Raw genomic sequence first — 27,273 nt, 5'->3', positions numbered from 1 at the left:
CTGAAAAAAACTTATTTGAAACTGAGGTATGGATTTTCGCATTTTTTATGGGACATACTGTATTCTAATTTATTCTGGATGTGTGACGCTTGTGCGAAACTCATGAAATGTGCACGGTTCAAGTCCACTGTTTCTTCGTTCGGGAACATGATCGCGCGATCACCGAGAAACATGAGATCGCCCATGCTGAGCTCAGGTCAAGAATACTTTTCCGAGAGTTCGAGGACCTCTCAAAAAACCTATGCCGCGCGTGAACACGCCTTTTATCATCATCTCTCCAGCCCCGGACGCCTTCCAGTTCTTGACTCCCACTTCCGGACAGGACCCAGCGTGTTGATCCCAAGCCACTGCAGAACCACACAACATCCTTTCATACGATGGTAAATCACTCGTCCTAAAGAATCCGCAACACCCAGACGCACCGTAGAAAGCTTGTTGGAAGCCCCTGATTGCCCCATTCCAGTTCCGCTCTCTGCTGCCCCCGATTATCATAGCCGTCTGGGTCCTGAGATTGGTGGTGGGAAAGGGGGCTTCCACCTTGCTTGCACAGGCAAGTATACGGCATCACAGAGCGATCCGTTCTCTCATCCGTCTTCCCTTTTCAGCAGTTTGTCTAGTCAGCAGCACTTGAAAATTACAAGCCGAACATCGGGACGCAATCTTGCTGCTAGCTCTGAGGAAGCCTCAATCCCTCTCAACGCAGTCAAGCCCCTCCTGCCAGCGATCAACAGCCTTCCCGGTCCTGCGTCTGAGTTGGGAGATGAGGTCTTCCGAACTCCATCTACAGGCAAGTACACAACACCACGGAACAATCCGCTCTCTGATCCGTTTTTCGTTTTTTTTAACACAACAGCAGGAAGTCTACTGGTGGCGGTGTCTTGATTGCCGTGCGTTCCGGAATCAAAGCAAAACCAGTTGAAAGCGATTCTTGGAGGAGTCTCGAACAAGTCTGGGTATCAATCGAGATGGGTGACCGAAGACTGTTCCTGTGCTCGTTGTATATCCCTCCTGATCTGGTCCGTGACATACAACTCATCGATACTCACTGCCAGTCAGTCTTCGCCGTCTTAGAAACGGCCACTCCGACTGACGAAGTGCTTGTCCTGGGCGATTTCAACCTGACTGGTGTCTCTTGGAAGCAGTCCCACAGCGGTTTCCTTTACCTTGATCCAGAACATTCGTTCCTGCATGCTGGCACAGTCAGCCTTTTGGATAACTACAGCTCAGCCAAATTAACGGCATTGTGAATGAAAACGGTCGCACTTTAGACCTATGCTTTGTAAGCAGACAGGACAGGACATTGCACCGCTCATCTTACCAGCACCTTGCGCACTGGTCAAAAATGCTACTCATCACCCTCCACTACTTATCAGCATCGAATACAGTCATGTACACGACTTCATCGAACGTACTGCGCCCGTGTCATACGATTTTAAGCCGACCACTTAAGTATTACAGAGGTATTATCGAGTATCGATTGGGGGAACGTTCTCAATACGCATGATGTGGATGAAGCTGCTCTAGCCTTCTCACATGTCATGATGTACGTCATCGATAGGCACGTTCCAAAGAGAGTTCTGAATAACATTTCGCGACAAGCGGATTACGAAAACTGAAGACAGTTAACAGAGCTGCTCTGAGGCAATTTACCAAGCATCGTACACTACAACCACGAGATCAGTACGTGAGCCTCAACCATGAATACCAGCGTGTCGTCAGAACTTTTTGCGTTACCAGCACAGTATTGAGCGTAAGTTCAAGCAGCGGCCGACATCTTTTTGGAGTTACATCAACAAACAGCGCAAAGAATCTGGTCTGCCCTCTCCAATGCAGTACAATGGTGAAACAGCGTCTACTTCATCGGAGCTCTGTGGGCTATTCGCAGAATAATTTGCCAGTGTCTTCAGCGATGAGCGTATTAGTGCTGATCAAGTTAGACTCACAGCTAGCAAATTTCCATTAAGCAACCAAACATTAGGCGTGTTAGATGTCGACGTTAACGCTATATCTAGGGCCGCAACAAAACTCAAGTCGTCCTATAATCCAGGACCAGACGGCATTACGTCTATTTTCCTCAAAAAACAAATGTCTTGTTTGCTTGGCCCTTTGCATCGTATTTTTCATTTGTAGCAAACGCAACGTAGACAATTACCGAAGAATCACGTCATTAAGCGCCGTTTCTAAGCTGTTCGAACTCGTTGTCATGGAACCATTACATTCGCACTGCAAGCAACATCTCAGCCCCGACCAATACGGCTTTACCGCCGGTCGTTCTACCACTAGCAATTTGCTATGCCGTACTTCGTACATCACCAACAGCATGTTATTTACACCGATCTGTCTGCCGCATTTGACAAGTTGAACCATGCTATCGCTGTTGCCAAACTGCGAATCGAATAGTTGACGTCCATCTAGTTATCGAAAGCCCTCGACTGCTCGACTCTGCAGTTTGGAGCCCAGCGTACAACAATGGCGCAGAACGTATCGAATTGGTCCAACGTCGGTTCCTGCGATTTGCACTTCGGAAGTTGCCATGGCGGGATCCGTTTTGCCTACCGAGCTATGAGAGCCGATGCCAGTTGATCGATCTGGAACTTCTTCGTGCTAGGAGAGAAACCACCCGGACGATGACGATCGCCGATATACTACAGGGACGAATCGACTGCGAAGGTATTCTGGAGCAGATAGATTTGAATGTTCGACCAAGGACACTCCGCAATAGCGGAATGCTTAGACCACCACTGCAAAGGATGAATTACGCACTACATGGGGCAATCGGTGGCTTGCAACGCGTATTCAACAGAGTTGCAACATTGTTTGACTTCCATTTATCGCGTAATATGTTACGTCGGAGGTTTTTGACTTTTCTTAACACACCTAGATAGTAATTTTACTACTGTGATCTTTCTTAATTGATTGCGATTTTTATTTTAAGACCATCATTTGGGCCACACATAGTTTGATGATGTTGTAAACAAATAAACAAAGAATAAAGTACATAAAAAAAGGTTGACCCTTCGACAACAGTAAATTTCTCCAAGAAGTCATCCAGAAGTTCCTTCAAGAATACCTCCGATTTTTTTTCAGATATTTCTTCAGGAGCTCCACCGAAAATACCTTCAGTAATTCCACAAGGAAATCCTTTAGCTATTCATTCACAAAATTCCTCCGGAATTCATCCTAATGTTTCTCCAGCAATTCGGACATTTGAAGACATTTTTACTCCTCTGTGAAGACACTTGAAAATATCACATGGCAACCCTATTGGTGGCAGCCAGGTGGAAGAAACACTTCGAAGATTTGTTGAACAGGTGAAAACGACAATGGTCAAGCTGTGGAATTACCAATACTGGATGCGGAAAAGAAGACTCTAAATGAGCTGATAAACAGGTAAACTTGGAGGTGAGCCGCTGCATCAATCAATACACCACATTATTTAAACAATATGGGAGGATGAAGAACTGCCTACCGGCTGGTTAGTTGACCTTATTAGCCCGGTCTATAAGAAATGCAACAGACTAGAGTGTGCCAATTACCTTTTAAACTAGGCATCACAATTCCGTCACAATAACACGTTTATGACGAATGTGCTTCTTGGATATGACTATACGAGTCTCATATAAAAAAGTCTCATAATAAAGTCATAAAGTCTCATATAAAAACATTTAATACAATATTGAAGAATTTTTAATCTATATCTTCATGACACAAGAAACAAGTAGGTATGATATACTTTGGTCTGTCACTGTAAGCACGCAATTGAGCTCAATGGTAACAATTGAAACTGCTTTATTTGGGGAATTGATTCAGGGGAAAATTATACATTTTAACCACATATGTCGGACAAATCCACCAGAGCCAATGTACATTCGCAACTGTTTGTTGTTCGACTGATTATTGTTTGTCGAGTGTCACTTGTACAAATAAAGCGTAAATCAATGCACATTCGCCCAAATCGGAAAAGAGTGTTTCATTTATTTTTAAATCATTATTCCTCGATTATGTCCGGCAATTAATGTCAAGTGCAATCGGCTCAATATAAAAACGGCTGTACACTTGTAATTTTGTTCGGTTCGATTATTGTTGATTGATCGCTGCTTAATCAAGTCACCGTCTCAGTCTGTCTACTGATTAGATTAGGCAATAATTCGTTAATGCATATTGGCAATTTTCCCATGACCTTATCAGGGGAAAATGTATTATCTAACTTCGAATTTGGCCGGCTTAGCACAGTTTCGGTTCTCGCCTCGCGATGACACCTCGGAAGTTTCTAATACTAGCCTGCGTCGTTTCTACAGCGTACGGTTGGTACAGCCATCCAAGTGCCCGAGATGGCTACAGTTTGCCGGATTTGATCAGCACTGACGAACCATTCGAAGCCTTCCAGCAACGGGAAACCGAAGTGACTAATGCGATTGAAGCCCTCTATCGTATTCCCAATTACATCAGTCCTTTCCACTACGGAGTGTGGATTCGCTCCGGGATTCACGAAGGAAATTTGACGTTCGATGGCCGTGTGGATTTATACTTTAACGTACAGAACCCTGTGCGAACGATCTATGTGCACAACCGTGGTCTCAACTTGATCAATGTGGAGCTGTACATGTTGTCACGCGATGAAATCGACTCGGAACGTGTACTCCTCGAAGCGCCACGATATACGGAGAATACTGACAGGGAGTTTTAATTTTCTCATCGCAAAGAATTCTCGTCCCAGATGAATCCTACATTCTCCACATAGCATATTCAGGCCAGCTCAGAACTGATGATGATGGAATCTATGTGTCTACATATGTGAACGAAAACAGAGTCCGCCGACATCTCATTGCCACTCAATTCCAGGCAATTAGCGCTCGCACAGCTTTCCCATGCTTCGATGAACCAGCACTGAAGGCAACTTTCGATTTGGAAATCGTTCACCATAGGGACTACAACGCGGTCGCTAATACTCCTGTACTCGAGGTTGAAGATTACGAGGAAGACGGTTTTCAGGGGTACGTATCGACACAGTTCGAGCGAACCCCTCGGATGTCGGTATATCTGCTGGCTTTCCTCGTATCTGACTTTCAGTATATCGCCCGTGAAAACCAGCGAGTGCTAGCCCGATCAAATGCGTTAAACCAAACAGACTACGCATTAGATTCAGGACTGAGAACGCTACAGGTAATGGATGACTATCTTGGAATTCCGTTTACCACTCACATGAGCAAGTTGGATCAAGTGGCCGTTCCGGACTTCAGCGCTGGAGCAATGGAGAATTGGGGGCTCTGTAAGTACAGGGAAGCGTATCTGTTGAACGACCCAGCTACAACTACGTATCGCTATCGAACCTGGATTGATACCATCATCGCTCACGAATACATTCACCAATGGTTTGGAAATATCATTACCAACGAGTGGTGGAGCTACCTCTGGTTGAACGAAGGGTTCGCAACTCTCTATGAATACTATGCTGCACACTTGGCCTCCCCGGAAAAGGAGTACTTCGAGTTGTTCACACTGGAGGTTACCCAGTGGGCATTGGATGCCGACTCACGTGACGGAACTCGACCGATGAGCTACAGCAATGGAGCAACTTTCTATGCAATTTGGGATTTATTCGATAGTATTGCGTACTCAAAAGCTGGTGCCGTTCTGAACATGTTCCGTGGTGTACTTGGGGATGAAACATGGCAGAAAATGAATAATATTTACCTGTCGGACAATGAACTAGATGCCGTGAATCCAGACAATTTGATCGCCGCAATAGAAGAAGCAGCTGAAGGAATAGATATATTACCTGAGGGTATTTCGATTCGCGATTTCGTACAAAGTTGGACCGAACAAGCAGGCTACCCAGTTCTGGATGTTCGAAGGAACTACCGCACTGATGAAATCATCATCTCTCAGGATCGTTTCTTCAACAACAGAATTCTTAATAACGACCCAACACTTTGGGTTGTGCCATACAATGTGGTAAATCAATCCTCCCCGGATTTCAACAACCTAACCTGGGACTGGTTAACTGATCGAGCGATACGCTTTTCAACTAATATATCTGACAATGAGTGGATCATTCTTAATAAGCAGCAGACTGGATTCTATCGCGTAAACTACGACGTCCAGAACTGGTATCTAATCATCGACGCCTTGATTGCTGATTGGACTAGCATCCATCGTTTCAACCGAGCTCAACTTTTGGATGACGCCTTCCACTTGGCGCGGGCAAACCGTTTGGACATCGAAGTTTTACTGGATTTGTTAGTGTATTTGCAAAATGAAAAGGAGTATCCGTCATGGACGGCCGCTAGCCCGATCATTAGCTATTTCTACAACCGATTGCGAGGAACGGATCACTATGAACACTTCCAACATTTCATAGCAAGCTTGTTGGAGTACGTTTACAGTACTCTTTCGATTGATACAGTCAGCGACGACGAAACCAATCTGCACAAATTTCTCAAGCAAACCGTTTCTACTTGGGCCTGCAGAATTGAAGTAGATGACTGTCTGAACCGCACTCAGGTCCTACTGCAGGAAACCGTTGACCGCAACGGACTGGTCCACCCGGACATCAGCGCTGTTACGTACTGTTTTGGGCTGCGTAGAGCTTCCCAACGCGAATTTGTATATCTGTACGACGTATTGAAGGCGTCCGATAATCAGGCCCTGCGAACGTTGCTTATCGACTCCTTGGGCTGTTCGGCCGATCCGATCGAGCTGAGATCGTATCTTTACACGGCAGTGGGTGGAGAAATTCAAGTCAACTACACACCAGCCGAACGTAGACGAGTCTTGAATGCAGTATTAGCCGGAAGTCGCGAGGGGGTGGATGTGATGATTGACTTCCTTGTCGATTTGTACGATTACGTGGTGTTGTGAGTGATCGACTGAAGATAGTATAAGATAGTTGTAAAGTATTTGTAATTTAAATTATCATTTTCGTTTCAGCCACCTTGGACAAAGCACGCTCAACAGTTTAGTAGTGAACATTGCATCAAGGACAAACAACGCAGAAGAACTTGAAAGAGTAAGACAATGGCACAGTCAGTACAATTCTTAATTTAAATCCTATTATTTTTTAAGCTGGAACACTTGTTGGAATCGCTCGGCAGTTCAATTACGCAAGCAGTTGCGAACTCAGCTCGTGCAACCGCCGCTCAAAATTTGGCGTGGCCCTCGACCCGGGAAGGTTTGATTGTCGCCAGTTTTCTGGATAGTTTCAATGACCATTAGAAAATACCTTTGAATTGCGTCACGCTATCTCCTTAAATGGCGGCGTAATTTGTGGATGGTTACTTAATCGTAATTAATATAATAATCACGCAATGCGCTTATCAGTTAAATAAACCGTATCAAGAGATTGATACAATAAATAAAGGCTAAGGCGGCTCGTCAAATGATATGGTTTAAGTGCACACTGACGCCAATCATAAAATGTTCTACTACGAAAACTTCTAGAAAGAAAAAGTTGCAATGATAAGAAAATTCCAAACGTAGTAATAAAAATTAATTGATCCAGTGAAAATCAGTAGATAAAAAGAGCTGGCATAGTTTTATTAAATTTTATCATGTTTTCTGTTCTTCAACGCATCTGTAAAATCGTAATTAAACTACAAAACTTTTATTTTCTTAGATTAGATTAGATTAAGGCCGTAGATCGTTTTGTAGCCGCCTAATGTGGAGCCGCGGAGTTTGCTTTGACGTGTATTGCACGCCGTCGAGAGTTTTGAGCACATGCATACCGCAACGAGGTAGTGGTCAGATTCAATATTTACACTGCGGTAAGTGCGGAAGATGTCAGAGAATAATTTGCCATTACTTAGAACGTGATCGATTTGGTTTTCGTTTCATGGTTAGGTGATCTCCATGTGGCCTTGTTTTCTTCTTGCGGGGGAAGAAAATGTTTCAGACTACCATTCCTCGGGAGGGAGCAAGGTTTATGTATGGTTGGCGGTTGTCGTTCGTTGTGGTGTGCAAACTATCCGGTCCGATGACCGGTCCATACATTTCCTCTCATCCTACCTTAGCTTTCATGTCACCGGTGACGATTTTGACGTCCCACAGTGGGCTTCCACGCACGTAGCGCACGTTGATAATGCTGTAGTTGAAGAAACGGCCTTTGATCCTCAGCTTGCACATCATTGCGTTCATTGGCTGCCACCCAGTCACGCGCTGGTGCATTTTGCCCAACACTATGAAGCCGGTTCCCAGCTCGTTGGTGGTGCCACAGCTTTGGCAGAAGGTAGCTATTCGATACCCGCTTTTCCATACTTTCTGTCCCGTCCAGCACATTTCCTGCAACGCTACGACGTCGACGTCGGCGAAACCTAGCGACTTTCAGTTCCATGTTCTAAGCTACACGCTAACTTTCACCTACTTAGTGACTGAGTAAAATTGTATTGCTCTCTCTTTCTATCCCACGGAAATTTTACTCAATTTCCGTCAAAAGCAGGACAACTCAAAACTATGAGTAATCCTGCTTTTGACGGAAACTGAGTAAAATTTCCGTGGGAAGAAAAAAGATTCCAATACAATTTTACTCAGTCACTGAGTAGGTGAAAGTTAGAGTGTACCAATCGTGATCCTTTATTCGTCGCCTTGGCCCTTGCCGATTGTATAGAGTCGTATTATCTTTTATGCCGTTCGTAATGATTGCTTTTAAAGGCGTATTGGTCCTGCGCAAACCTTCTGTCTCGTCGGAGGCCCGTCGTGTCAGGTCAGTTTAGCGTCGCTTTGGTGGAGCCTGCTTGCGGATACATGCAGCGTTTTAGAGAAGACAGAAGCCACTGTCAAACCCCACCGCATCCTAGGCAGACACCGGGAATATGTGTATAAAGCCTTAAGTTATAGATTTTTGATTATACATGATGTTAATCAAACTTTCTATTTGTGAAAAATATCCCGTGATATATTGCCAACACGTGTATTTAATTATACGAACCATTTGATTAATCAAAACACAACTCACTTCGAGTGCACCTACTCAGCTTACCTGAGACCCCTTACAATATCAGCGAATCATGAGATAAATCACAATCATAATGTTACGAGTTCATCACTCAACACCCCGTTTCGAGGGGCGAGCGAGCAAGTGTCGCAATTGCATTTTTCATCACCTAGCATCCCCGCCGCGCCGTATTATGGTCGAGTCGGCTAATTGAAACATCAAAGGGCTATTCGACGACACCAGTGCAAAACCACTCGTTTTTTATTCCCTATAGCACAACTGCAACGAGTCCCCTTTTCAGTATTTGTTTCTGTAAACTGCTACGATATGATTTTTTCCTCTCTTCCAAACGAAACCACTCGAATGAGGGTATTTTGCATTACATAGTTGGTCGTTACGGGGAAAAAAGAAGGGTACCTACTATTGGAAGCTGAAGCAGTGTGACAAATTGTAATGTGCAAATAACTGTTCATTTGAATGCTGAAGGGTGACAAACAAACACTCATTGTTTTTTTTTATAAGAACAGGGTTAATATTCTCCTTCTTCCACTTATTGGCATCACATCCCCCACTGGGACATTGCCGCCTCGCAGCTTAGTGTTCATTCAGCACTTCCACAGCTATTAACTGCGGTTATTCTTAGTTAAGGTACGATTTTTGCATTCGTATATCATGAGGCCATTGGCCAACATGATTCGCGAAGTCGAAGCAAAATTTTTCACACAAACAATGACAGTTCTTTATGGGTTTTTACAGTAGAGCAACAGAGAAGAGGAGATGGCGATGTTTCACTCAAACTCTGACAGATACCAATGGGAACAGCAAAATTTGCTTCGACTTCGCGAATAGTTTTATGCCCAGGATATCGAAACAATTTTCAATCCGAAAATTGCCTAGACCGGCATCGGGAATCGAACCCAGCCACCATCAGTGTGATCTTGCTTTGTAGCCGCGCATCTTACCGCTAGGCTAAGGAGGGCCCAGGAATAATTCTACCGCTATCTAACAATTGGTTTCAAAAAGGTTGCATATAGCATTTATTGCACTTCCAGAGAAAACTTTCCTCTTTCCGGCTCAATTTATAAACTACCACAGCTGTCACTTCATACTTTTTCTTTGCTGTTTTGCATGGCATTCTACGATGACAACTCCAAACATCAGGTTTTAGTTTCAGTGTTTCGAATATTTTCAGGCTTGCGGTAGAACTTTGACAGCTGCGGAAAAACTTTGCGGAATTCGCAAAGTGGAAAATTTTGAAAAGATCTGCAATAGGATTTTATTATCGATCAAATGAGTTAATATGTGTTTAATTTTCCTATAAGCGGCTGTTATACCATGGTAACAATGTAGGTAGCATGGTTAAAATTCAACGGAGGTAATAAAGAAGAGTTTGGTCAACTCTTCACGCATCATAAGCCATCGGAGAGAGCACAAACGGTGCACCAATCAGTGTGCCGAAGAACAAAACAGTATATACAGTGGCGATCAGAACAATAACGAATGTACAGCAGAAGACCACAGTAGAAATAACCATCGAACTATTAAATTTTAACTAACAGTTAAACGAATCGGTGGAATGGTTGACAGCCTGAGAACACAGAGGCCTACTAAATAAATACAGTAGCCGTTTGATAACTGCAAAATGTTTACTTTTCAGTTAACGAATGCTGTTCGATAACTGCAACGCATTCTAGATGTCAAACGGTTGGCAATCGACGTCATATGCAATAAAAGTGCATCTAAATGTGCAGCGCAATGCAGCTGTCATTATGTTTGACATCAGTTTGAAGTTTAGCGGTCCGATAACTGCAAAACTGTTGCAACTATCGAATTGCAGTTAAAAAGCATTGCAGTTAAATGACTTGCAGTTATCGAACGTCTACTGTATACGAATAAAAAAATGATTGAGTAGTGCCTTTGCCCGAAACCATCGATTCGATATAAGCTGAGACGATATAAGCTGAGACGAGACCGGTAAAGACTAGGGATCCTACATTCAGAGATATGCGAAAGCGGCCATCTTGAGCCAATCGAGCATTGAGAACTGTCAAAACCTGAGCCAAATGAACATCGTTATTGTTGCAGATCGAAAGGTATTGCGATTTTGGTGACATAGATTTTATGAAAAGTTTTATCGAATAAACAATTAGTTTTGATTTCGTAAGTAAAAGTAGTCTAGTTGATGCCTTATATCGTGTTCATTTGTATTGCTCTTTAATTTTAGCGAAAGTGCACTGCTAGAGCATAGACAAAATAATCAAAAAGTGTCTTCGAATGTAAAGTCATGTGCAAGCCTAAACATTTTTAAGTGCGGCAAGTGCTGGCAGCGTTTGTTTACGAAAGTAACAGCGTTGCTAAATCGTCTGGAAAAGTATTCGCACATCTCTTAATATAGGATCCCTAGTAAAGACAGCTTCTTTTTCCTTGTTTTGACACTTGTTCTTCTTTTCATCACAGTTGACCATCGAGTTTCAACTGTTTCCCTGACTGTTTCACCTAAGCCCCGGGTGGACTCTTCTGAGCACAATAAAAGTGAATCTAATTTAAGAATTAGTAAATTCATTTTCATAAGGATTTTTATACCGGGAAAAAACACAAGTTTATAACTATTTAATATGCTTTAATGCTTTAATGCTTAATTAACTATTTAATGCTATTTAATATGTTAAAATAAATTTTTGCTTTAGGGGAAAGCTTCTTGGTTGTCGACTAAGCGTGACTAAACAGGACGGCAGGGCTGTATGACCCAAGTATCCCAAAATAAAATATGTTTCCAGGGGATGCTGGAATGCGATTTTAGGTGAACAATAGAATACTTTCAATGCAGAATCAAGACCCATATGGGCGCCGGCAGTGCGAAGCCGTACTCGCGAAAGCACAACATTTTAGCATTGGGGGAGTTGATAGTAACTATCAGCGCTCAACTGCGACTCATGGGGGCGCCGGCAGTGCGAAGCCGTACTCGCGAATGCACAACATGTTAGCTTTGGGGAGTTGATAGTAACTATCAGCGCTCAACTGCGACTCATGGGGCGCCGGCAGTGCGAAGCCGTACTTGCGGATGCACAACATGTTAGCTTTGGGGAGTTGATAGTAACTATCAGCGCTCAACTGCGACTCATGGGGCGCCGGCAGTGCGAAGCCGTACTCGCGGATGCACAACATGTTAGCTTTGGGGAGTTGATAGTAACTATCAGCGCTCAACTGCGACTCATGGGGCGCCGGCAGTGCGAAGTCGTACTCGCGGATGCACAACATGTTAGCTTTGGGGGAGTTAATAGTAACTATCAGCGCTCAACTGCGACTCATGGGGGCGCCGGCAGTGCGAAGTCGTACTCGCGGATGCACAACATGTTAGCTTTGGGGGAGTTAATAGTAACTATCAGCGCTCAACTGCGACTCATGGGGGCGCCGGCAGTGCGAAGTCGTACTCGCGGATGCACAACATGTTAGCTTTGGGGGAGTTAATAGTAACTATTAGCGCTCAACTGCGACTCATGGGGGCGCCGGCAGTGCGAAGCCGTACTCGCGGATGCACAACATGTTAGCTTTGGGGGAGTTGATAGTAACTATCAGCGCTCAACTGCGACTCATGGGGGCGCCGGCAGTGCGAAGTCGTACTCGCGGATGCACAACATGTTAGCTTTGGGGGAGTTAATAGTAACTATCAGCGCTCAACTGCGACTCATGGGGGCGCCGGCAGTGCGAAGCCGTACTCGCGGATGCACAACATGTTAGCTTTGGGGGAGTTGATAGTAACTATCAGCGCTCAACTGCGACTCATGGGGGCGCCGGCAGTGCGAAGTCGTACTCGCGGATGCACAACATGTTAGCTTTGGGGGAGTTAATAGTAACTATTAGCGCTCAACTGCGACTCATGGGGGCGCCGGCAGTGCGAAGCCGTACTCGCGGATGCACAACATGAGCGCCGTGGGGGGGAAGAGAGTAACTCTCGGCGCTCAACTGCGACTCATGGGGGCGCCGGCAGTGCGAAGTCGTACTCGCGGATGCACAACATGTTAGCTTTGGGGGAGTTAATAGTAACTATCAGCGCTCAACTGCGACTCATGGGGGCGCCGGCAGTGCGAAGCCGTACTCGCGGATGCACAACATGTTAGCTTTAGGGGAGTTGATAGTAACTATCAGCGCTCAACTGCGATTCATGGGGGCGCCGGCAGTGCGAAGCCGTACTCGCGAATGCACAACATGTTAGCTTTGGGGGAGTTGATAGTAACTATCAGCGCTCAACTGCGACTCATGGGGGCGCCGGCAGTGCGAAGTCGTACTCGCGGATGCACAACATGTTAGCTTTGGGGGAGTTGATAGTAACTATCAGCGCTCAACTGCGATTCATGGGGGCGCCGGCAGTGCGAAGCCGTACTCGCGAATGCACAACATGTTAGCTTTGGGGGAGTTGATAGTAACTATCAGCGCTCAACTGCGATTCATGGGGGCGCCGGCAGTGCGAAGCCGTACTCGCGAATGCACAACATGTTAGCTTTGGGGGAGTTGATAGTAACTATCAGCGCTCAACTGCGACTCATGGGGGCGCCGGCAGTGCGAAGTCGTACTCGCGGATGCACAACATGTAAACCGATTGGTTTACTATTTTTTGTACACACAGTTGATAGTAACTATCATACTGAGACCCATATAGGCGAATCTGAGTTTTAATGAGCTAAAATAGACCAAAATAAATTTTTGCTTTAGGGGAAAGCTTCTTGGTTGTCGACTAAGCGTGACTAAACAGGACGGCAGGGCTGTATAAAACCGATTTTGGAGAAACTTTCAAACGAATCCGAAACATTGTTCGAATTCCAGAGGAAGGATGAAAACCGGTTTAGGGAACAACTTCAACTCGTTCAGGATGTTCTGAAAACTAGTGAACTAGGAAATCGCTCCATAAGAATAAAAGTACGTACATAATCAAAAATTATCTGGATCTGGTTCAATCGATATTTGACGCTCCCCAGCCTGTTGGGGTGATATCGAAGGCACTGAAGGCTCGTGACGTAATGTTGTTGACTAGACTTTTTGCTATCTGAACTGAATAGACAGCAAAACCTTTTCACTTCGAATTTGCACGATGCAATTCTAAAACGAGTAGATGAGCGTCGAGACATCAAGAGATGAGATGGCTTCAAAGTAAAGAAAGGTAATTTTCGAATTCTGCTGGGCTTTCGATCGCTTCCCGTCACCAGCTGATTAACTTTGTTTAAGTTCCGATCCACACATCATTTTCTGAATCTGACGGGAACAAGGCAATCACCGGTTGAGCGAGCGGGTGTTCTCTGATTTTAATTCTGAAATAACTAATAAGAATTATTTATTGTCGGATTCAAGCATCAACGCCTTAACATTTATTAAACCGTATTACAAGCAGCCCGGTGGCATCCCGATCTCACACAGTAGGTTTGTTTTACAGCCAACATTACGCGACCGTATCCCACCGACAGTTTTGTATCCTAAAGAGAATCATATGTGATGTTAGTAAACAAAACACATACTATCATGAATTTTACACTGAGATGTTGCAAATATGCGAAAACAAAAAAAAACATGGCTGCAAAAACATGGCGTCGTGCCACCCACCGGATTGCAAGCGAGTAGACAAGGGGCGAGTCGTTAGTAAATTGACCTGATACATATTTTACCATTCTTAAAAATGTAATAAATATATGAAATTGAAATTTGCAAGTATTTTTATTTTCATCACGGGATCCCGGGATATCCTGGGATAACGAAAAATTTAATCCCGGATCCCGGGATTTTCTATAGTCCGGGAAACAAGACCCTCTACATGGGTCTTTTCGTGATCCCTATATGATTCTATACCTCTTCCGAACTCGGCTTCCTCATCCAGTTTTTCGAGACGTTTACCGCACCAACAACAGGGCAATATAATTGAAAAATGGTCCAAATTTAGTGGCGATAATAATGTAGTTCCCGTTACTGATTTCTTGCGTCAAATCAGTCAAATCGATGGTATCTCAGCATCTGAATATTAAGATGTCATCCGCCAGAGCACGCACTCCTCGCAAACCATGCAGAGCTTCGTGCAGTTTCTTCTGGAAAATTTCCGGTGCGGGTGAAATACCGAAAGGCATCCTAAGCCATCGGTATCTTCCAAATAGCGTCCAGAACGTCGTAAGTTTTGAACTTTGTTCATCGAGGCACACTTGCCAGAACCCGCATTTGGCATCAAAAGTAGAGAACACTTTTGCGTTTGTCAGTTCCGGCAGAAGCTCGTTCACTATCGGCATCCTTTTCCGACAGGTTAGCAAACGTGTAGTATTGCCCAAGCTTGTTGACCATGAATGTTTACTTTTGGGGGTGAATGGTGAAAGGCTTGGTCAAATTATCCATATTGATGCCCTTTTTACGGAGCCATGTGTCCAAAACTCGAATTTCAATATCACTTTCAATATGCGATACATCGCGATACATGCTTAATGAACACTAAGCTGCGAGGCGGCTCTGTCCCAGTGTGGGGATGTAATGCCAATAAGAAGAAGAAGAAGAAGATGCGATACATCGGAAACAACAAAATTTCAACAAACAAACAAATTCTGATTCGGAACTTAACATATGAATACATCGATTGCAAGGTAAAACAAACCAATACCTTTATGAGCGTCTGAGTAGTAACACTTTGAAAGTGGATAACTTATTTATTACAGTCCTTACTCCAAATCGTCTAGTGTCCGTTTTAGCTCATTCCTCAGGGTCACTGCCACTCTTCCTGGATGCTGTACCGACAGTTTGATGTTGACATCGACTTCCAAATTAACGGCTCCGTTGAACTTTCCCAGTCCTTCAAATACTTCCGGATATTTCTTGAAGATTTGTTCTGCCGTTTCAGTTTGTTCTGCATTGATCGAAAACACAGTTTTATGAGCTTTAACGTCAGGTACGTATCTTTCGAAAGCAAAGGAGGCTGCTTGAAATCCACGGCATGAAAGACCATCTTGAACCTCTGACCTCGATGCACGCATGGTATTACGGTTCTTCCCAAGGACTTCAAATATCCACCGCCGAAAGCTCTCAATACGGTTTGTTCGTTGTCGAGTTTCAGTTTCTCCGTGCCCAGAATTTGTATCGCTCCACTTTTATCAATAACCGGAATCTAGGATGCATTTCACTGGTACCGGATGATTATTCACATTGAAGAACGTAACGTCGGCCTACAATACGGATCCTCCATCGCGTTTGACTTGATAAAGGTACTGAACTGCTTCATTCGACTCGTCGCTCCTGTAATCTACATCCATGTCTCGATCTTCTCGCTCAACCGTTCGGACGTTGTTCGGCTTCCTTGTTGATTTCAGCCGACTTTGCCGAAGCTGATCCTCCTTCTTCTTGCGACAGACGAACGCAAAATGATTCCGTTGATTGCATTCTGCCAGTTTTACATGGTATCCTTTCCCACAGAAAGAGTACTTTTTCCCATCTTCTTACTATCCAGGCCGTGACCCCGGGCCCCCACAATTCTTATGTACCAAAACCAACCTTTTTTTTTACATTTTGGGTCCCCTACAAGTCATCGGCACCGGATCGCCCTTCCGGCTAAATCCAGCCCTGCTTGCTTATGAAGACCTTCGTAACTGTTTTCAACTCATACAGTATGTCCCATAAAAAAAATGCGAAGGTTTTCAATACTTATTTTTGAGTAGCTTTAAACTTTTTTTCACTGTTTTAATGCGTGTGTGTAATCATCTGACTGTATACTCTGAAACGATGTAAACAAAATTGTGGTTCGCGAGTAGTAAAGTTAAGAAAAATGTACGTAGAGGAGGTTGTGACTAGTTTGCTGCTTGCCCAAAAGCCCGTAAGAGAAATAACGATTGTGGGATGCCACCTGGCTACCGTTTATCGTATCCAACGTTCACTCCTTGGGACCACGTCCACGGAAGCCGGGAAGTGGCCGTCCACGGTCTGCTCGCACACCGAAGGTCGTCAGATCAGTGAGAGACAAAGTGAGGTGAAATCCTATCAGATCGATCCGAAAATTGGCTAAGGAAGCCAATATTTCGAAAACTACTATGCATCGGTTGGTCCATGATGACTTAAAATGTTAGTCTAGAGCAAGAGCAAAAGTACCACCTTATAACGGACCGAATCAAACAACTACGGCTGGAGCGCTCGAAACGTTTGGTGTCAGTATTGAAAATGAAGCATACCATCATCGTATTCTCCGGTGAGAAAATGTTCACCATCGATCCCGTATCTAACACACGTACAGACAGGTTTATTTTGCCGAAGAAGATTGAGGATGTTCCAGAGATGGTGAAATTCAAGTTCACAACCAAACGTCCGGCCGGAGTCATGGTTTTCGGGGCAATTGCGTCCAATGGCTTGAAAATGCATCCAGTATTTATCAAAACTGGATTAAAAGTTAATACCGAGGATTACATGAACATTTTGGAGGACCACGTTCTGCCATGGATAAAAGCCAACTTCGGAGCACACCAACACGTCATTTTCCAACAAGACGGAACACCATGTCATACCTCAAAAAGGACTCAAGCGTGGCTGAAGGAAAACATGGAATTTTGGCCAAAGGACATTTGGCCTCCTAGCAGCCCGGACTTGAATCCTTTGGATTACTCAATATGGGCATATGTTCAGGCTAAGGCCTGTGAACGTTCTCACCCCAGTCAGTGTTAGCGCCCTGAAAGCTTCAATTACCAAGGCATGGAACTCGAAGACTGACTCATACATTCAAAAGGTATGCTCTCGATTCCGTCCCCGTTTGGAGAAAGTGATCGAGCAAAATGGTGGACATATTGAGTAACGTAGTCATGCAAAGCTTAATAAACGAATTCCTGAATAAAATTTTGTTTTTTTTTTTCATTTTCCCTGAAAAAAACTTATTTGAAACTGAGGTATGGATTTTCGCATTTTTTTATGGGACATACTGTATTCTAATTTATTCTGGATGTGTGACGCTTGTGCGAAACTCATGAAATGTGCACGGTTCAAGTCCACTGTTTCTTCGTTCGGGAACATGATCGCGCGATCACCGAGAAACATGAGATCGCCCATGCTGAGCTCAGGTCAAGAATACTTTTCCGAGAGTTCGAGGACCTCTCAAAAACCTATGCCGCGCGTGAACACGCCTTTTATCATCATCTCCAGCCCCGGACGCCTTCCAGTTCTTGACTCCCACTTCCGGACAGGACCCAGCGTGTTGATCCCAAGCCACTGCAGAACCACACAACATCCTTTCATACGATGGTAAATCACTCGTCCTGAAGACTCCGCAGCACTCAGACGCACCGTAGAAAGCATGTTGGAAGTCTCTGGTTGCTCCAATCCAGTCCCGCTCGCTGCTGCCCCGCTTATCATAGCCGTCTGGGTCCTGAGATTGATGGTGGGAAAGGGGGCTTCCACCTTGCTTGCACAGGCAAGTATACGGCATCACAGAGCGATCCGTTCTCTCATCCGTCTTCCCTTTTCAGCAGTTTGTCTAGTCAGCAGCACTTGAAAATTACAAGCCGAACATCGGGACGCAATCTTGCTGCTAGCTCTGAGGAAGCCTCAATCCCTCTCAACGCAGTCAAGCCCCTCCTGCCAGTGACCAACAGCCGTCCCGGTCCTGCGTCTGAGTTGGGAGATGAGGTCTTCCGAACTCCATCTACAGGCAAGTACACAACACCACGGAACAATCCGCTCTCTGATCCGTTTTTCGTTTTTTTTTTTTAACACAACAGTAGGAAGTCTACTGGTGGCGGTGTCTTGATTGCCGTGCGTTCCGGAATCAAAGCAAAACCAGTTGAAAGCGATTCTTGGAGGAGTCTCGAACAAGTCTGGGTATCAATCGAGATGGGTGACCGAAGACTGTTCCTGTGCTCGTTGTATATCCCTCCTGATCTGGTCCGTGACATACAACTCATCGATACTCACTGCCAGTCAGTCTTCGCCGTCTTAGAAACGGCCACTCCGACTGACGAAGTGCTTGTCCTGGGCGATTTCAACCTGACTGGTGTCTCTTGGAAGCAGTCCCACAGCGGTTTCCTTTACCCTGATCCAGAACATTCGTTCCTGCATGCTGGCACAGTCAGCCTTTTGGATAACTACAGCTCAGCCAAATTAACGGCATTGTGAATGAAAACGGTCGCACTTTAGACCTATGCTTTGTAAGCAGACAGGACAGGACATTGCACCGCTCATCTTACCAGCACCTTGCGCACTGGTCAAAAATGCTACTCATCACCCTCCACTACTTATCAGCATCGAATACAGTCATGTACACGACTTCATCGAACGTACTGCGCCCGTGTCATACGATTTTAAGCCGACCACTTAAGTATTACAGAGGTATTATCGAGTATCGATTGGGGGAACGTTCTCAATACGCATGATGTGGATGAAGCTGCTCTAGCCTTCTCACATGTCATGATGTACGTCATCGATAGGCACGTTCCAAAGAGAGTTCTGAATAACATTTCGCGACAAGCGGATTACGAAAACTGAAGACAGTTAACAGAGCTGCTCTGAGGCAATTTACCAAGCATCGTACACTACAACCACGAGATCAGTACGTGAGCCTCAACCATGAATACCAGCGTGTCGTCAGAACTTTTTGCGTTACCAGCACAGTATTGAGCGTAAGTTCAAGCAGCGGCCGAAATCTTCAAATCAACAAACAGCGCAAAGAATCTGGTCTGCCATCTCCAATGCAGCACAACGGTGAAACAGCGTCTACTCCATCGGAGCTCTGTGGGCTATTCGCTGAAAAATTTGCCAGCGTCTTCAGCGATAAGCGTATTAGTTCTGACCAAGTTAGACTCACAGCTAGCAACGTTCCATTAAGCAACCAAACATTAGGCGTGTTAGATGTCGACGTTGACGCTATATCTAGGGCCGCAACAAAACTCAAGTTGTCCTATAATCCAGGGCCAGACGGTATTCCGTCTGCTTTCCTCAAAAAACAAATTTCTTGTTTGCTTGACCCTCTTCATCGTATTTTTCATTTGTAGCAAACGCAACGTAGACAATTACCGAAGAATAACGTCATTAAGCGCCGTTTCTAAGCTGTTCGAACTCGTTGTCATGGAACCATTACATTCGCACTGCAAGCAACGTCTCAGCCCCGACCAACACGGCTTTACCGCCGGTCGTTCTACCACTAGCAATTTGCTATGCCGTACTTCGTACATCACCAACAGCATGTTATTTACACCGATCTGTCTGCCGCATTTGACAAGTTGAACCATGCTATCGCTGTTGCCAAACTGCGAATCGAATAGTTGACGTCCATCTAGTTATCGAAAGCCCTCGACTGCTCGACTCTGCAGTTTGGAGCCCAGCGTACAACAATGGCGCAGAACGTATCGAATTGGTCCAACGTCGGTTCCTGCGATTTGCACTTCGGAAGTTGCCATGGCGGGATCCGTTTTGCCTACCGAGCTATGAGAGCCGATGCCAGTTGATCGATCTGGAACTTCTTCGTGCTAGGAGAGAAACCACCCGGACGATGACGATCGCCGATATACTACAGGGACGAATCGACTGCGAAGGTATTCTGGAGCAGATAGATTTGAATGTTCGACCAAGGACACTCTGCAATAGCGGAATGCTTAGACCACCACTGCAAAGGATGAATTACGCACTACATGGGGCAATCGGTGGCTTGCAACGCGTATTCAACAGAGTTGCAACATTGTTTGACTTCCATTTATCGCGTAATATGTTACGTCGGAGGTTTTTGACTTTTCTTAACACACCTAGATAGTAATTTTACTACTGTGATCTTTTTTAATTGATTGCGATTTTTATTTTAAGACCATCATTTGGGCCACACATAGTTTGATGATGTTGTAAACAAATAAACAAAGAATAAAGTACATAAAAAAAGGTTGACCCTTCGACAACAGTAAATTTCTCCAAGAAGTCATCCAGAAGTTCCTTCAAGAATACCTCCGATTTTTTTTCAGATATTTCTTCAGGAGCTCCACCGAAAATACCTTCAGTAATTCCACAAGGAAATCCTTTAGCTATTCATTCACAAAATTCCTCCGGAATTCATCCTAATGTTTCTCCAGCAATTCGGACATTTGAAAACATTTTTACTCCTCTGTGAAGACACTTGAAAATATCACATGGCAACCCTATTGGTGGCAGCCAGGTGGAAGAAACACTTCGAAGATTTGTTGAACAGGTGAAAACGACAATGGTCAAGCTGTGGAATTACCAATACTGGATGCGGAAAAGAAGACTCTAAATGAGCTGATAAACAGGTAAACTTGGAGGTGAGCCGCTGCAGCGATTAATACACCACATTATTAAAAAAATATATGGGAAGATGAAGAACTGCCTACCGGCTGGTTAGTTGACCTCATTAGCCCGGTCTGAAAGAAATGACACAGACTAAAGTGTGCCAATTACCTTTTAAACTAGGCATCACAATTCCGTCACAATAACACGTTTATGACGAATGTGCTTCTTGGATATGACTATACGAGTCTCATATAAAAAAGTCTCATAATAAAGTCATAAAGTCTCATATAAAAACATTTAATACAATATTGAAGAATTTTTAATCTATATCTTCATGACACAAGAAACAAGTAGGTATGATATACTTTGGTCTGTCACTGTAAGCACGCAATTGAGCTCAATGGTAACAATTGAAACTACTTTATTTGGGGAATTGATTCAGGGGAAAATTATACATTTTAACCACATATGTCGGACAAATCCACCAAAGTCAATGTACATTCGCAACTGTTTGTTGTTCGACTGATTATTGTTTGTCGAGTGTCACTTGTACAAATAAAGCGTAAATCAATGCACATTCGCCCAAATCGGAAAAGAGTGTTTCATTTATTTTTAAATCATTATTCCTCGATTATGACCGGCAATTAATGTCAAGTGCAATCGGCTCAATATAAAAACGGCTGTACACTTGTAATTTTGTTCGGTTCGATTATTGTTGATTGATCGCTGCTTAATCAAGTCACCGTCTCAGTCTGTCTACTGATTAGATTAGGCAATAATTCGTTTATGCCTATTGGCAATTTTCCCATGACCTTATCAGAGGGGAAAATGTATTATCTAACTTCGAATTTGGCCGGCTTAGCACAGTTTCGGTTCTCGCCTCGCGATGACACCTCGGCAGTTTCTAATACTAGCCTGCGTCGTTTCTACAGCGTACGGTTGGTACAGCCATCCAAGTGCCCGAGATGGCTACAGTTTGCCGGATTTGATCAGCACTGACGAAAAATTCGAAGCCTTCCAGCAACGGGAAACCGAAGTGACTAATGCGATTGAAGCCCTCTATCGTATTCCCAATTACATCAGTCCTTTCCACTACGGAGTGTGGATTCGCTCCGGGATTCACGAAGGAAATTTGACGTTCGATGGCCGTGTGGATTTATACTTTAACGTACAGAACCCTGTGCGAACGATCTATGTGCACAACCGTGGTCTCAACTTGATCAATGTGGAGCTGTACATGTTGTCACGCGATGAAATCGACTCGGAACGTGTACTCCTCGAAGCGCCACGATATACGGAGAATATTGACAGGGAGTTTTTAATTTTCTCATCGCAAAGAATTCTCGTCCCAGATGAATCCTACATTCTCCACATAGCATATTCAGGCCAGCTCAGAACTGATGACGATGGAATCTATGTGTCTACATATGTGAACGAAAACAGAGTCCGCCGACATCTCATTGCCACTCAATTCCAGGCAATTAGCGCTCGCACAGCTTTCCCATGCTTCGATGAACCAGCACTGAAGGCAACTTTCGATTTGGAAATCGTTCACCATAGGGACTACAACGCGGTCGCTAATACTCCTGTACTCGAGGTTGAAGATTACGAGGAAGACGGTTTTCAGGGGTACGTATCGACACAGTTCGAGCGAACCCCTCGGATGTCGGTATATTTGCTGGCTTTCCTCGTATCTGACTTTCAGTATATCGCCCGTGAAAACCAGCGAGTGCTAGCCCGATCAAATGCGTTAAACCAAACAGACTACGCATTAGATTCAGGACTGAGAACGCTACAGGTAATGGATGACTATCTTGGAATTCCGTTTACCACTCACATGAGCAAGTTGGATCAAGTAGCCGTTCCGGATTTCAGTGCTGGTGCAATGGAGAATTGGGGGCTCTGTAAGTACAGAGAAGCGTATCTGTTGAACGACCCAGCTACAACTACGTATCGCTATCGAACCTGGATTGATACCATCATCGCTCACGAATACATTCACCAATGGTTTGGAAATATCATTACCAACGAGTGGTGGAGCTACCTCTGGTTGAACGAGGGGTTCGCAACTCTCTATGAATACTATGCTGCACACTTGGCCTCTCCGGAAAAGGAGTACTTCGAGTTGTTCACACTGGAGGTTACCCAGTGGGCATTGGATGCCGACTCACGTGACGGAACTCGACCGATGAGCTACAGCAATGGAGCAACTTTCTATGCAATTTGGGATTTATTCGATAGTATTGCGTACTCAAAAGCTGGTGCCGTTCTGAACATGTTCCGTGGTGTACTTGGGGATGAAACATGGCAGAAAATGAATAATATTTACCTGTCGGACAATGAACTAGATGCCGTGAATCCAGACAATTTGATCGCCGCAATAGAAGAAGCAGCTGAAGGAATAGATATATTACCTGAGGGTATTTCGATTCGCGATTTCGTACAAAGTTGGACCGAACAAGCAGGCTACCCAGTTCTGGATGTTCGAAGGAACTACCGCACTGATGAAATCATCATCTCTCAGGATCGTTTCTTCAACAACAGAATTCTTAATAACGACCCAACACTTTGGGTTGTGCCATACAATGTGGTAAATCAATCCTCCCCGGATTTCAACAACCTAACCTGGGACTGGTTAACTGATCGAGCGATACGCTTTTCAACTAATATATCTGACAATGAGTGGATCATTCTTAATAAGCAGCAGACTGGATTCTATCGCGTAAACTACGACGTCCAGAACTGGTATCTAATCATCGACGCCTTGATTGCTGATTGGACTAGCATCCATCGTTTCAACCGAGCTCAACTTTTGGATGACGCCTTCCACTTGGCGCGGGCAAACCGTTTGGACATCGAAGTTTTACTGGATTTGTTAGTGTATTTGCAAAATGAAAAGGAGTATCCGTCATGGACGGCCGCTAGCCCGATCATTAGCTATTTCTACAACCGATTGCGAGGAACGGATCACTATGAACACTTCCAACATTTCATAGCAAGCTTGTTGGAGTACGTTTACAGTACTCTTTCGATTGATACAGTCAGCGACGACGAAACCAATCTGCACAAATTTCTCAAGCAAACCGTTTCTACTTGGGCCTGCAGAATTGAAGTAGATGACTGTCTGAACCGCACTCAGGTCCTACTGCAGGAAACCGTTGACCGCAACGGACTGGTCCACCCGGACATCAGCGCTGTTACGTACTGTTTTGGGTTGCGTAGAGCTTCCCAACGCGAATTTGTATATCTGTACGACGTATTGAAGGCGTCCGATAATCAGGCCCTGCGAACGTTGCTTATCGACTCCTTGGGCTGTTCGGCCGATCCGATCGAGCTGAGATCGTATCTTTACACGGCAGTGGGTGGAGAAATTCAAGTCAACTACACACCAGCCGAACGTAGACGAGTCTTGAATGCAGTATTAGCCGGAAGTCGCGAGGGGGTGGATGTGATGATTGACTTCCTTGTCGATTTGTACGATTACGTGGTGTTGTGAGTGATCGACTGAAGATAGTATAAGATAGTTGTAAAGTATTTGTAATTTAAATTATCATTTTCGTTTCAGCCACCTTGGACAAAGCACGCTCAACAGTTTAGTAGTGAACATTGCATCAAGGACAAACAACGCAGAAGAACTTGAAAGAGTAAGACAATGGCACAGTCAGTACAATTCTTAATTTAAATCCTATTATTTTTAAGCTGGAACACTTGTTGGAATCGCTCGGCAGTTCAATTACGCAAGCAGTTGCGAACTCAGCTCGTGCAACCGCCGCTCAAAATTTGGCGTGGCCCTCGACCCGGGAAGGTTTGATTGTCGCCAGTTTTCTGGATAGTTTCAATGACCATTAGAAAATACCTTTGAATTGCGTCACGCTATCTCCTTAAATGGCGGCGTAATTTGTGGATGGTTACTTAATCGTAATTAATATAATAATCACGCAATGCGCTTATCAGTTAAATAAACCGTATCAAGAGATTGATACAATAAATAAAGGCTAAGGCGGCTCGTCAAATGATATGGTTTAAGTGCACACTGACGCCAATCATAAAATGTTCTACTACGAAAACTTCTAGAAAGAAAAAGTTGCAATGATAAGAAAATTCCAAACGTAGTAATAAAAATTAATTGATCCAGTGAAAATCAGTAGATAAAAAGAGCTGGCATAGTTTTATTAAATTTTATCATGTTTTCTGTTCTTCAACGCATCTGTAAAATCGTAATTAAACTACAAAACTTTTATTTTCTTAGATTAGATTAGATTAAGGCCGTAGATCGTTTTGTAGCCGCCTAATGTGGAGCCGCGGAGTTTGCTTTGACGTGTATTGCACGCCGTCGAGAGTTTTGAGCACATGCATACCGCAACGAGGTAGTGGTCAGATTCAATATTTACACTGCGGTAAGTGCGGAAGATGTCAGAGAATAATTTGCCATTACTTAGAACGTGATCGATTTGGTTTTCGTTTCATGGTTAGGTGATCTCCATGTGGCCTTGTTTTCTTCTTGCGGGGGAAGAAAATGTTTCAGACTACCATTCCTCGGGAGGGAGCAAGGTTTATGTATGGTTGGCGGTTGTCGTTCGTTGTGGTGTGCAAACTATCCGGTCCGATGACCGGTCCATACATTTCCTCTCATCCTACCTTAGCTTTCATGTCACCGGTGACGATTTTGACGTCCCACAGTGGGCTTCCACGCACGTAGCGCACGTTGATAATGCTGTAGTTGAAGAAACGGCCTTTGATCCTCAGCTTGCACATCATTGCGTTCATTGGCTGCCACCCAGTCACGCGCTGGTGCATTTTGCCCAACACTATGAAGCCGGTTCCCAGCTCGTTGGTGGTGCCACAGCTTTGGCAGAAGGTAGCTATTCGATACCCGCTTTTCCATACTTTCTGTCCCGTCCAGCACATTTCCTGCAACGCTACGACGTCGACGTCGGCGAAACCTAGCGACTTTCAGTTCCATGTTCTAAGTTATCGCTAACTTTCACCTACTCAGTGACTGAGTAAAATTGTATTGCTCTCTCTTTCTATCCCACGGAAATTTTACTCAATTTCCGTCAAAAGCAGGACAACTCAAAACTATGAGTAATCCTGCTTTTGACGGAAACTGAGTAAAATTTCCGTGGGAAGAAAAGAGATGCCAATACAATTTTACTCAGTCACTGAGTAGGTGAAAGTTAGAGTGTACCAATCGTGATCCTTTATTCGTCGCCTTGGCCCTTGCCGATTGTATAGAGTCGTATTATCTTTTATGCCGTTCGTAATGATTGCTTTTAAAGGCGTATTGGTCCTGCGCAAACCTTCTGTCTCGTCGGAGGCCCGTCGTGTCAGGTCAGTTTAGCGTCGCTTTGGTGGAGCCTGCTTGCGGATACATGCAGCGTTTTAGAGAAGACAGAAGCCACTGTCAAACCCCACCGCATCCTAGGCAGACACCGGGAATATGTGTATAAAGCCTTAAGTTATAGATTTTTGATTATACATGATGTTAATCAAACTTTCTATTTGTGAAAAATATCCCGTGATATATTGCCAACACGTGTATTTAATTATACGAACCATTTGATTAATCAAAACACAACTCACTTCGAGTGCACCTACTCAGCTTACCTGAGACCCCTTACAATATCAGCGAATCATGAGATAAATCACAATCATAATGTTACGAGTTCATCACACACCCCGTTTCGAGTGGCGACCGAACAAGTGTCGCAATTGCATTTTTCATCACCTAGCATCCCCGCCGCGCCGTATTATGGTCGAGTCGGCTAATTGAAACATCAAAGGGCTATTCGACGACACCAGTGCAAAACCACTCGTTTTTTTTTCCCTACAGCTCAACTGCAACGAGTCCCCTTTTCAGTATTTGTTTCTGTAAACTGCTACGATATGATTTTTTTCTCTCTTCCAAACGAAACCACTCGAATGAGGGTATTTTGCATTACACAGGTAGTTGGTCGTTACGGGGAAAAAAGAAGGGTACCTACTATTGGAAGCTGAAGCAGTGTGACAAATTGTAATGTGCAAATAACTGTTCATTTGAATGCTGAAGGGTGACAAACAAACACTTTTTTTATAAGAACAGGGTTAATATTCTCCTTCTTCCTCTTATTGACATTACATCC

At 44.3% G+C, this 27,273-nt stretch overlaps 2 protein-coding genes across 2 annotated transcripts; both read left to right on the top strand.

The window, feature by feature from the left end:
- Positions 1 to 4,252: 4,252 nt before the first annotated feature.
- LOC134213312 (aminopeptidase N-like) lies at positions 4,253 to 7,523 on the top strand. Its single transcript, XM_062692308.1, is given in 4 exon segments — positions 4,253 to 4,682; positions 4,685 to 6,857; positions 6,931 to 7,009; positions 7,066 to 7,523. Coding segments are annotated over 4 exon segments (2,832 nt in total). The 3' UTR covers positions 7,216 to 7,523.
- A 14,514-nt stretch (positions 7,524 to 22,037) lies between these two features.
- LOC134213263 (aminopeptidase N-like) lies at positions 22,038 to 25,308 on the top strand. The gene is made up of 3 exons (XM_062692173.1): positions 22,038 to 24,643; positions 24,717 to 24,795; positions 24,851 to 25,308. Exons 1-3 carry the CDS (start codon positions 22,038 to 22,040, stop codon positions 24,998 to 25,000), a joined length of 2,835 nt encoding a protein of 944 aa, XP_062548157.1. The 3' UTR covers positions 25,001 to 25,308.
- The last annotated feature ends 1,965 nt before the right edge of the window (positions 25,309 to 27,273 follow it).

Source organism: Armigeres subalbatus, chromosome 1 (genome assembly GCF_024139115.2).
Source record: "Armigeres subalbatus isolate Guangzhou_Male chromosome 1, GZ_Asu_2, whole genome shotgun sequence".
In the NCBI taxonomy this organism is placed as follows: Eukaryota; Metazoa; Arthropoda; class Insecta; order Diptera; family Culicidae; genus Armigeres; species Armigeres subalbatus.
Note: the sequence above shows the minus strand (reverse complement) of the source record. Positions and strands in the feature narration are given on the sequence as shown.

Coding starts and splice junctions, on each gene's coding strand:
- LOC134213263 (XM_062692173.1), top strand. CDS start 22,038: ATGACACCTCGGCAGTTTCTAATACTAGCCTGCGTCGTTTCTACAGCG. Junction 24,644..24,716: donor TTGTACGATTACGTGGTGTT/GTGAGTGATCGA, acceptor TTTTCGTTTCAG/CCACCTTGGACAAAGCACGC. Junction 24,796..24,850: donor ACGCAGAAGAACTTGAAAGA/GTAAGACAATGG, acceptor ATTATTTTTAAG/CTGGAACACTTGTTGGAATC.